At 34.5% G+C, this 12,475-nt stretch overlaps 1 protein-coding gene across 1 annotated transcript; it reads left to right on the top strand.

Annotated features, from left to right (window-relative positions):
- Positions 1–1,687: 1,687 nt before the first annotated feature.
- On the top strand, positions 1,688–11,104 carry LOC119839286. Its single transcript, XM_038365523.1, has 5 exons — positions 1,688–3,891; positions 5,179–5,958; positions 6,875–7,011; positions 8,003–8,083; positions 10,547–11,104. Exons 1-5 carry the CDS (start codon positions 3,363–3,365, stop codon positions 11,102–11,104), a joined length of 2,085 nt encoding a protein of 694 aa, XP_038221451.1. The 5' UTR covers positions 1,688–3,362.
- Positions 11,105–12,475: the final 1,371 nt, after the last annotated feature.

Here is a 12,475-nt window from a genome sequence, read left to right on the forward strand (position 1 = left end):
TGCAGTTAACAATTTTCTTTTTTCTTTATTACAATATTTATGGCAAGACTAGGTATATATATATATATATATATATTTAGTACTTCATAAATAATTATCGCTTCATCGGTCCATTTTGTATGAAAAGTTATGTATGTAGATTCCCTTGGGACAGTTGTTCAGTTTTACGATTAGAGTTTACCCTGAGAGCTCACCTCTTTAAAAATACCTTGTATGGTTATAAAAGTTTATTTTTGGCAGTTAGGAATGTTGTTCAGTACCTATATTCGAGACAAATCCAAACAGTCCGAAACAAAGATTCCTCTTGTTATCGATATAAAACCCTTTATGTATTACTGCACAAATGAACCCACGCAGGCGCATTTTATTTTTTGTCATACCTTGGACGCGTCATTCTTTATCTTTGATGGCCCCAGTACACAATGGCCCATGCGGGCCCACTCCTCATCGTCATCGGCCATTGTGTTTCAAACTACTCGTGTCAAAAAGATTCATACTCGCTGCAAAATTACAGGAATTTGTTAAACCTTTTGAAATTGTTGCTAGTGATAGTTATATTTTGAATTGTTTTGGTCCATACAAATCATCATCTTTATTCAGTACTGAAACATTGCCTCTTAGGTTGTATTTCAGACAGAGTGATTTTCATAGTAGATAGGGGATTTAGAGACTGTATAAGTCTTTTGGAATATTTTGGAAGGCGAGCACGAGCTGACAACAGCTGAAGCAATTTGAAGCGGTTGCATTACTCTTTGTCGATGGGTGGTTGAGGTGGTAAATTGATATTTTAAAAGAGATTATAAAATCCCAAGGCAAGAATATTTCCCTAGATCTCTACCACACATAATGCAGATTTTTAAGATAGCAGCGGCTTTATTTAAATAATTTTGGTGCTCGCATTAGAAATCATGATTATGCAAATGAAATATTGAATGTAGTAAGAGAAAGAATTAATTTAGAAAGTAATCTGTCAAATATGATAGAAGATCTAAATATGAATATGTCGGTCAGCCAACTTCCAGAGTATTGCTGCTGACCGAAATAATGTTATGGCCTTTCCTATATTAGAATATAGAGACTTAATTGTATTCGCTTTGGGAAAGTATCAAATACTCAAGCTTCCTCTGAATACTGTGGCGCATACGTACATATACGTTCCCATGCCAATAGTGGAAATAAGATTGAAGTATGCAATGAAAACATTGATTAATCTGATCATAATTTTCCTCTGATAAAATCACGACACATGTCGAGGAAGATTTACTATGATTATATTTTAACAGATAACAATATTTCTGGCAGATCACTAATAGCGGAATACTGCTGTAACTGTTTAGTTGGTCGGCGTACTGAAGGTTGTTGTGCACACGCAATGACACTTGTTTGATACCTAGGTTGGGTTAGGTATCAGCACCAGCAGACTTTTTGGATAATATAGTTGTCAGGGAAGATGAATAAATCGTGTAATAAATAAACAATTGTTTTATAATGCATATTCCTTTTAAACAAAGCAAATGAGTTACGCCAACGGTCCCCAAATGCAACACTGAGTCGACAGTTCGCACGGGAACGTCTTATCACTGGTTTTAGCGAATTCTTTTGGTGCAACGTAATTTTAAGTTTTCATGTAAAATAAGTTTAGAATTACATTCATTAATAATTTTTTAGCAATTGCATCGTACGAGACCTATTGTAATCTTTATAATTAAAATATTTCAATAAATAAATTCGAGTTTTTGGGGCCTCCGACTGTGTGAAACATAATTGGCGCAGTCGGTAGGATCCTCAAAAATAAGTGGCATAGATAGTTGACCTCGCTATCGCTACGAGGATCAAGAATCTACGTATTTAGACAATAATTGTAGAAGTTTAAGTAGTTTAGAAAGTATTTTTGAAGAGATGGCGGTACATGACTCTGACGTTATTTTTAAGGCCAGTTCCAGTTCCCCAATTTGACAGGAATGTGAATGTTTTATCGCGATTTATAAGAATTTGCGATTTATTTGCAAATCAGTATGTTAGTACAGGACCGGGTAGCGAACTATCGAATTTATGCTTAATTAAAGGTATTTTAAATAAAATTACCGGTTCTGCCTCGCGCTTCAAGAATTCAAAGGGAAATCCCTAAAATTGGGCTGTTATAAGGTCGGCATTAATTAATAATTTTTCCGACCAGAGCGATGAAATATCTTTATACAACAATTTTTTCTTTGCCTACGCAGGGGTCCTCAACTCAAGAATATTATGCAAGGTGTCAACAGCTATAGCTCAATCATGACAAACGTATGGCTTCATACTATCACGAAATAGTCGAAAGTACAGTTGAAGCAAAACGCGCGCTTTACAAAAAGGTAGCCCTTCAGGCTTATGTTCGCGGATTAAAAAAACCTTTAGGGTCGCGAACTCGATGCGTGAGGCCCGAAACTATGGAAAAAGCCCTCGAATCAGTGTTGCCGAAAGTACGGCAATTACCGTTTCATACGGCAATTAGCCTTATAATTCACACGATGTACGGCATACGGCAGAATTGTCACTGCCGTATCATTAAATACGGCAATTTAAAAAATGAAATGTTTTTTAAATCCAACTATAATCCTATATCCAATTATACATTTCGATCCCTCCCGAAAAAGGCGGTGAAAAAACGCTCTAATGTATTATATTCTGTGGCACTGTTTACTATAGTCTATACACAGAAATGAGGAAGTCGGGGAAGTCCCGATTGTGTGACAGCTAGCTTACGCTTATGTTGTTCGGCTCCCTTTGTTTTGTTTGCGATCTCGTGTTTTATGGTTTAGTTGAGTTTTTAGTTTTTGAAGTATTAGTAACTGTTGAGTACAGACGAGCAACAAAGGATCGAGGCGCCCGGCACGCGTTAATAGGCGGAGCGTCGACATCGCACGGAGCTTTCCCATGTAGTCGACAGATGCGTGCGCGGGTGGCCGCGGGGGCGCTCCCCGCTACAAGGCGTCCATATCGCGGCTCTTTCCCCACCGAAACTTTGTACCCCATGTTACGTAGATATAAGCTCGTAGATTTAGTATTATTTTATGGTATTATTGAACGTGTATTTGTAATCAAGAAAAATAAACGAAATCGAAGACTTTAGTTGTTTTTATCGACTAAACCATTATACAGTCCACAACAGTAACAAAACAATGTCTTCTTGTGAAGACTCAGGTCCTTCAACACCTAAAGAAGTTAAAAAAGCCACACACAGAGCAGAAAAATATAGAAAACAATGGGAATAAGAGGGGGAATTCAAGAACTGGATTAAAGAAGACTCAAACAGTATTTATAAAGCGTATTGCCGAATATGTGATGCTAAAATATCTTGTGAAACGTCTACTTTGAAAAGACACATGTATAATGCTGAACATTTGAGAAAAATGCAATGTAAGTTGTCATCAAAACCGATTTCATCCTTTTTCAAAAAGTCTCAAGACAGTTCCAGTCATTCTGATTCAGTTGCAAAGCTAGAGTTGAAGCTGTGTGGGTTTATGGCGGAACACAACATTTCCTATAAAGCCATGGACCACCTTAGTGAAATTGTAAAATCGGGGATACCAGATTCAAAAATTGCTGCAGATATTAGGTTAAAAAGAACCAAATGTACAAGTATAGTTAAAAACGTAATTGGAGATGGCCATAAAAAGGATTTAGAAAAAATATTAAGAGAGAGTAAGTTTAGCGTGTTAGTTGACGAGTCAACTGATATATCAGCAGTTAAGACAATGTGCATTGTCGTGCGTCTATTCGACCCACAAACAAGCAAAATAACAAGTTTACTTTGGGAATTACGGCCTTTGTTTGAAAAATATGATTTTGATGCTGCAAATTTGGGTGCTACGGGTGAAGCAATTTATGACTCTATAGTAAAGAGTTTTCAAGGTCGAAATGTGCCGTTATCTAATATTATTGGATTTGTTTCTCATGGTGCTAGCACGTTATGATGGGCAAACATAACTCTGTTGCTAGTCGTTTTAAAGAAAGCAACCCAGGTATAATAATTTTTAAATGTATTTGCCATTCTTTACACTTGTGTGCCAGCGAAGCGTGTAAGAAATTGCCAAGACGTTGTGAAGATTTGGCCAGAAACATCTATGGATTTTTCAAGAACAGTTCGAAACGTCAAGCTGAGTTTGTGGAGTTTCAAGCTTTTACTGTTGGTAAAAGCTTGAAAGCTAACGTTACCAATAGACGTCCAGCCAATCCAAACAATAGTGATGGAGAAAACCTACCACCAATAATGGCCAAAAGACTTCCAGTTATCTTCGATGACAGAAGTGATGACAGCTCGCCACCAAAGATTGCCAAACCACTAATTTCCAAATTTTTTAGCGATGATAGTAACGAAAACATATTTTAAATATGCGGTTCGTATATTCGAATCTTCTGTGGAAACTGTATTTCAGCTGGAACATGTGATTTTTATTATTTTTTTAATTTTTTAAGGCTTTGTTTTTGTTGAGACATTATTTTGAAATAATTATGAAAGTTTTAATAATGAGAATAGTTAGAAAGAGACATAAATATAAAGATAAAGCAAAAAAAGTAAATAATGTATAAAAATAAAACACTGTGATTTGATGATAGCAGAGAAGGTAACAAGAAAACATAGTTTCGCATAATTATTTAGAATAATTGTTTGTCTTCAGACTGATTGTATAAGACAAAATATGGATCTCATAATTAATAAGAATAATATTTGATTTAAGACTGATTTTGTTCCCTTCTGTGGTAACCTTGTCATTTCTGTAGACACAAAAAATATTTAAAACGCCATAATTATTGTAATTTGATGAAACGATCTAGTTTGACATTATATTTTTGTTATTTTGAGTGATATCTGAGAATTAAACAGAATTTTGAAATAATAGAGTGCTCTTTTATTTTTATTTTTTTAAATCATCCGTTTGTGTATGCCCCATGGCCATAAAAAGGATTTAGAAAAAATATTAAGAGAGAGTAAGTTTAGCGTGTTAGTTGACGAGTCAACTGATATATCAGCAGTTAAGACAATGTGCATTGTCGTGCGTCTAATCGACCCACAAACAAGCAAAATAACAAGTTTACTTTGGGAATTACGGCCTTTGTTTGAAAAAGATAATTTGGATGCTGCAAATCTGGGTGCTACGGGTAAAGCAATTTATGACTCTATAGTAAAGAGTTTTCAAGATCGAAATGTGCCGTTATCTAATATTATTGGATTTGTTTCTGATGGTGCTAGCGTTATAATGGGCAAACATAACTCTGTTGCTAGTCGTTTTAAAGAAAGCAACCCAGGTATAATAATTTTTAAATGTATTTGCCATTCTTTACACTTGTGTGCCAGCGAAGCGTGTAAGAAATTGCCAAGACGTTGTGAAGATTTGGCCAGAAACGTCTATGGATTTTTCAAGAACAGTTCGAAACGTCAAGCTGAGTTTGTGGAGTTTCAAGCTTTTACCAACACCCTTGTTCATAAGATTTTACATCCTTCTCAAACACGTTGGCTCTCTCTTTTATCTGTTGTCATCCGAATGTTAGAACAGTGGGAAGCATTAAAACTATTCTTCACAAAAAAGTGGCTAGACGAACGTGTTATGGCAACTGAGCTAATATTCAAAGACTTAAACGACCCCTTTACAAAATTATATTTTTTATTTTTGCGTTGGGTGCTGCCTAAATTCGTCTATCTTAATGAATATTTTCAAAAAAGCGGCATTGTTATAACGGAACTAGACAAAAAAATGAGAGAAACGTATCAGAAACTACTCTTCTGCTACATGAAAAGGGACTACATAACCCAAAATGACCTTAGCACTGTTGATCCTACCAAACAAGAATATTTTATAAATGTGAACCAGGTGTATTTAGGAGTGCATGTGATGACGGAAATGGCTAACCCAAACATTCAAACAAGGCCAGATTTGGTTGCTGAATTTCAAAATAGACCTAGAGATTTTATTAAAACTGGTTGCTGTCAAATTAAAAAGAGATACGATTTTGAAGATTTATTATTACAAAAGTTACATATTTTTTCACCAAAAAACGCTAAACTTCTAACTCTCTAAGAACGTCGGAACCATCATTATTGCCAATAATGTCAAAGGTTCCATGTATTATGACTAATAAAACAACCGAAGAGCAACAGGCTATACATGATGTATCATCATGTATCATTTACCCGAAAACACATTCGCACAAATAGATTTAATGTCACCAGATGAGTTCTGGAGCAAAATATTAGCTTTTTCAGAGAGCTCGTTCAAAAATTTATCAAGATTTGTATTGGAAGTTTTGTCATTGCCACATGCAAACGCAGATTCAGAAAGAATATTTAGTGCTGTGAACCTAATCAAAACCAAAACCAGAAATCGTCTAATGACGTCTACAATTAGCGGCACACTATTGGCGAAACAATATTTACAAATAAATTTTTCGAATTGCACCAAATTTTTGCCGACGTCCGAAATTATTTAAGAAGATAAAACCCTTCCAACTCTCATAAAGATATAGAAGAAAATTTAAATGTTACCGATCTTGTGGGCAGAGAAGAGTGAAATATATATATATACATATATATATATATATAAATTATGTAAGATTTTTATGGAATAAAATATTTTTTATATATGTACGGTAATTTTCATTGAAATACGGCAATTTTCACCCTCGGGTACGGTATTGCAGGACTTAGCTAGCGGCAACACTGATGTACAGCTACCCAGTGTGAACCTTTGTTAACCAACCAGTGTTTGTTAAGGAACCAGTGTTAACCTGTGGCTATATTGCAAATCCATAAATGTACATCCAGTTGCCAAATACCTGTAAAAACATATTTTTTAATCAATAAATTGTACCAATAAATATTTTTTTTTTGTTGTTACAGCCATGTTAATACAGAAAAAATGGAAGACATTAAGAGATGGGTACACCAGATATGCTAAAAAAATAAAACCAAAGAGTGGTTCAGCAGCCCTAAACATTCGGCCATATGCATATTATCAGCAGATGTCTTTTTTAAAGGTAATAATAGAAGATAGTCCCGATAAAACAAACAGTTTAGAAGAAAGTGAGCACGCTGAAATTACGTCTGAAGAAAGTGAAAATCGTCAAAATAAAATAAACAAAGAAAGAAACAAAAGAAAATTAAATACTACAATCACAGATGAGAACGTCTTAATTGAAAAATTAGCTAAACGCTTCGATGAAAAATCACAGAATTCGCGCATTGTTAATGAAGATGAAGATAAATTGTTCTTTCTGTCATTAGTTGGCAAGTTTAAAAAAATTAATGAGCAGTATAAATTAGATGCTAAGACAGAAATACTTAACGTAATTAAACACTTTAAAGGGATCACAAATCACACATATCCTGCGAGTTACGGTGACAGGGGATATTCATCACAGTATTCACATTTTAATGATTAATATTATCATCCGATAATATTATCATCCGCATCCAAATTGCACATTATATACGTTGGTACATGGCTATACATAGACAGTCTATTAGCAGCATAAACATTATTTTCTAGACTGGGATGAATCTTTTTCATATGTTTTTGTAATTCTAGTGTATCCTAGATATTACTGTTATTACCAGATTATTACAGTACTATTCTATTCAATGGTTGTCATAGGAATGTTCAATTATAGTGATTTGTAAATATTAAATCGCATTCTTTGTGAAAGTCACAAAGCAGGTTGATCCCTGTTGCGAAGGAACGTTAGATAAGTTTGTTGAATCAGTTATATTGTACTTCGGAATTTGCTTTAGATAAGAATGGTACTATATAAGATCGAACAGTTGCAGTCAGTCTATGGTCGTTTGAGCACAGTGGATTGTATACGTCTACCAATACTACGTTTGTGTTACTTCAACGCATCAATGGCCATGGAGGTAAGTGTTTATTCTATTGACAAACTTATTTGTATTTCTGTTGTTGTTTCCTCATGTGTGTAAGTCAAATTAAGTGTAAACAAATTTATATTAACGCGATAACTCTTGTTGCAGAAATCATTCAACTTCGATGAAAATACCTATAAACAGTATTACTACTCGCCACTCTCTCCTCAGTGCAGTGGTGGCTTAGTGGTGAGAACCTCGGACTTCAAAATCGATAAGTCGGGGTTCGAGACCGGGCGAGCGTGCAGGAAATAAATTGATTTTTCAATTTATCTGCGCATGTGGATAACATCACCACTGCTTAAACGGTGAAGGAAAAACATCGTGAGGAAACCGGCATGTCCAAGAATTAAAAGTTCGACGACATGTGACATCTGCCAACCCGCACTTGGCCAGCGTGGTGGATTATGGCCTGAACCCTCATAGGAGGCCTGTGTCCCAGCAGTGGGAACATATATGGGCTGATGATGATGATGATGATGATGACTCTCTCCTCAACACGAAGAAGAGAGTAATGACATCATCGTTAATAACACAGACGATGGTGGAAAAAGGAAATCGCAACCGATTGAGCAATTTCTTGAAGTGGCACCAAAAATAAAAACGAGCCGCTAGAGATGGCGTATCATACATCTCAACAAATTCTGACGACGGAGACCAAGCAGAGACGCATCTCATAAAAATTGAAATGTATGACATGTACAATTTATCTCAGATATATAAGCAATTCACAAGTGAACTCGTCATTCTCGCACCAGCTTTCTATAGTTAAGGTCGTAGATTAAGTAAAAATTGTAATTTGTTTAAATAAATTATTTTTTTTTTTAAGTAATCTCGACCCTGTTATTTTTACTGGCGCCCAACGTGGGGCCTAACAAGTGAATAAAAGTAAATATATCGTAATTACAAAAAGTTCACGAAATCTTTTAAGATTGAAAGTTACGCAACTCGAAAATAAATAAGTGAAAATACGAAGTTCGAGGGAATAATTGAACAAGGAGGTTATCATCGGATTTTTGCTGTAAGTGTGCATTCCTTTTCACTTGAAACCCCCGACTTTTGTATATAGCTATAGGGATACTGGAGAGAATCACTCTCCTTCTGAAAGTGAGAGCAGTCGTAGTGATTTGTGTTATTCAAATTACTGTAATAATCCAATTGTCATAGACAATATGGATCCAAAAAGCTTGTTATCGTTTGTTCCCACATATGATGGTGACGTATTTAATCTTTACAATTTTATAAACTGTGCCAAACATTGGTTACAAATCGCAGGTGGAGACACACCGCCAAATGTAATGTCGTTATTGAGTAAACTAGAATCAAAAGCTGCTATGACTATCTCAATGGTAGATCATGATTTTAAATGGAAAAATATAGAATTAACCTCAAAGAAAGAATGTGGAGATAATAGGGAATTTAATATCTTATTAATTGAATTATCGAATGTTAAGAGAAAAGGTAGTTATAAGGATTTAATTTTTGAGTTAAAACAGAAATTATTTTTTATTAGATGTAAGTTGTTAGATAAATATAGTGAGAAAACGTTAGTCGATGAAGTGATGGAGCCGTATATTAATACCGCGCAAAATTCATTTAAAAATAGTTTACCGTATCATGACCAAATTTACGTGTTAAACTGTGGTTTTGAGGAAACAGCCTCCAGAATTTTACAATTAGAAGCAGAGGGTAGGTTCGACAATATCAAGCAGAAATTTTCGTATTGCACCAATTTTATAAATCAAAAGCATAATTACCCTAATTGTCCACAAAATCCAAGGATAAATAATAATAATAAAAATTATAATCATAATCATAACCAAAGTAATAATAATTTCCATCAAAAATACCCGTGGAAGCCAAATCCACATAATGTGTTTAATAAGCCACAGAATAGTTATTTCAAGCGTAATCAATACCGTCCGATTAATAGGAATATAAATGAAACGGAAGACGTGTCCATGCGGACAGCGCCTCAATTACGCCCAGGTCAAACGAATTTAGGTAAAGGGTTAGTGGCAGAGGAAGTTTTCCACACTAATCATATAGATGAAGCATATTTTTACAAAAAGGCCTCTCAAAAGAAAGGGCCATGGAATTTAATTTTGTTAAGTCTTATTTACCGTATTTTGAAACGGATGATCCAAAATTAAAAGTATTAATAGATACAGGTAGTCAAAGATCGTTTATTACGGAAAAAGCTTCGAAATATTTTTAAAGTTATTATAAGCCAGAGAAATTTTCAGTGCGTACATCTCACGGTACGTCAACTCATGGAGGTTTAATCGAAATTCCGTTCTGGTATAAGTACTTTGATACGGGTGAAGGAACAATGAAGTTCTATGTGGTTAATTTTAGCGATCAATATAATATTTTAATGGGTACAGATATGATTGAGCAAGTTAATGCTATAATAGATTGAAAAGAACGTAAATTAATGTTGCCAAGTAGTGAAATTTTAATTTAACATAATATGACTAATGAAAATTATTCAGATATAAATAATTTATGCGAAACTTATAAAGATTTATTTAAGGAAGATGTTACGAATAGCGCGACTACATCTATTAAGCATAAAATTAATTTGTAGTCTCCAATCTGAAATGCATAAAGCTTGTGTTTTTACCGCCCAATGTCACTTCTGTTTTACAGCCTATGGACCAAGGAGTGATAAAAGCTTTAAAAACACAATACAGAAAACTTCAAGTGTTACAAATGATACAGAATATTGAAAACAGCCAAGGTATTAAAAGTCTTTCTGTTCTGGATGCAATTCTAATGATATCGGAAGCTTGGGAAAAGGTCACACAGACCACTATAGCTAACTGTTTTCACCATGCAGGCTTCAAAGATCTCTCTGCATCACAAGCGGAGGACGACGGTGATATTCCGCTAGCGAGACTGATACAATCTACAGATGAAGATGACAACATACCACTTGGTGAGCTGTTTACTCAGTTGCAAAGATCTACTGCTACAGAACAAAGAATTGATATAGAGGAATTTATTGGAATAGATGACAGTGTTGCCGTGTGCGCCTTAGCTACCGAAGAAGAAATTCTCGCAGAAGCTGAAAGTAACAACCGTAACACTGACGAAGAAAACGAAGACCAGCAAGACCCTGAAGAACAGTTTCAGCCAACAACAATTTCCGAGGCTCTTCACGCTGTAACAGTTTTGCAAAAATTTGTTGCCTGTAACGAAGTTTGATACTGATGATACTCAAACCTTGAAGCGTATGAAATGTAAAATGCAAAAAATATTTGAGACTGGGTTAAAAAAAAAACAGTTTCATTATAACTACATGATTAAAAAGTTTCATAATAAAATTAAGTTATTGTACACCGATACCGATAGTTTGATATATCACATTTTTACACACAATTTTTATGAGGATATAAAACCAAATCTACTTCACTATTTCGATACATCAGATTACCCGGAAAATAATATTTGCGGATATCCAAAAATAAATAAAAAAAAGTAAAGGTTTTTTTAAAGATGAGAATAATGGTAAAGTATTGAAGGAATTTGTAGGGTTGCGGTCAAAAATGTATGCCTTAGAAATAGAAGATAAATTTATAGCAAAGGCAAAAGGGGTCAAAAAAAGTGTTACCAAAAAAAATGAAAAATTACAAATCGTGTTTGTTTAATAAAAATGTATTATATTGTAGTATGCTTCGATTTAAGTCAATCAAACACACTATTTTTACACAAAAAATTAATAAAACATCTTTATCATATAATGGTACCAAACGATGTATTATGGACAACAACATTGATACATTGGCTTGGGGACATTATAAATTACGGTAAGTGTAATACTTTTTATTGTTATTTCTGTGTGTATATACAAAATTTGTACTGATTGTAAAATTATAATATTACTATAATGTTATATAATAGTTTATTACATACAGTAAAAGCTCCTTATTCGCGCTTCTTTTTTATTCGCGTTTTCACTATTCGCGGATTAAAAAAATGCTACCACAATTATTCCTATATTCGCGACTAAAATTTCATTATTCGCGGATTTAATAAGTACCTACATAAGGTGAGTTCGGCTAAGTTCGGATCAGGTAAAAGATCGTAACTTATTAAAATCCAGCCAATTTAGCAACTTTTTTGACTGTTGGCAACATATAAACCGACACCATTTAGTTCGGCCCATCTCCTCAGACCGCCGTCGCGCTGCAGTTGATATGGACGTGTGTGAAGGTCAATAAAAAACAAGTGCGTTTTATTAAATTTGAATGGCGATCCGGTCTTTTACTCAGCAAATTTTTTTCAATTATTTGGTACGTATAATCTTGTTTTATTCAATATTTAAATGAAATAGTAGAAATAAGCAAATTACCTCTTGATTATAGTAACAGAATTTGATCTAGGGCTCTTGTGGACTGAGATCCGAACTTTCCATTATTCGGTAAAGATCGGATTAAATCTGTCCGGTCTTTTTTGTGTAAAATATGCCAGAGGTTCTCAAACCAAGTGGCGGTATCGGGAGGTTGCACTGTCCCACGGAATAGGGAATAGGTAACGGTACGGTTTGTACATAGGACCAAATACGTTAATCATAAT

The sequence above is a fragment of the Zerene cesonia genome, unplaced genomic scaffold (genome assembly GCF_012273895.1).
Source record: "Zerene cesonia ecotype Mississippi unplaced genomic scaffold, Zerene_cesonia_1.1 Zces_u011, whole genome shotgun sequence".
In the NCBI taxonomy this organism is placed as follows: Eukaryota; Metazoa; Arthropoda; class Insecta; order Lepidoptera; family Pieridae; genus Zerene; species Zerene cesonia.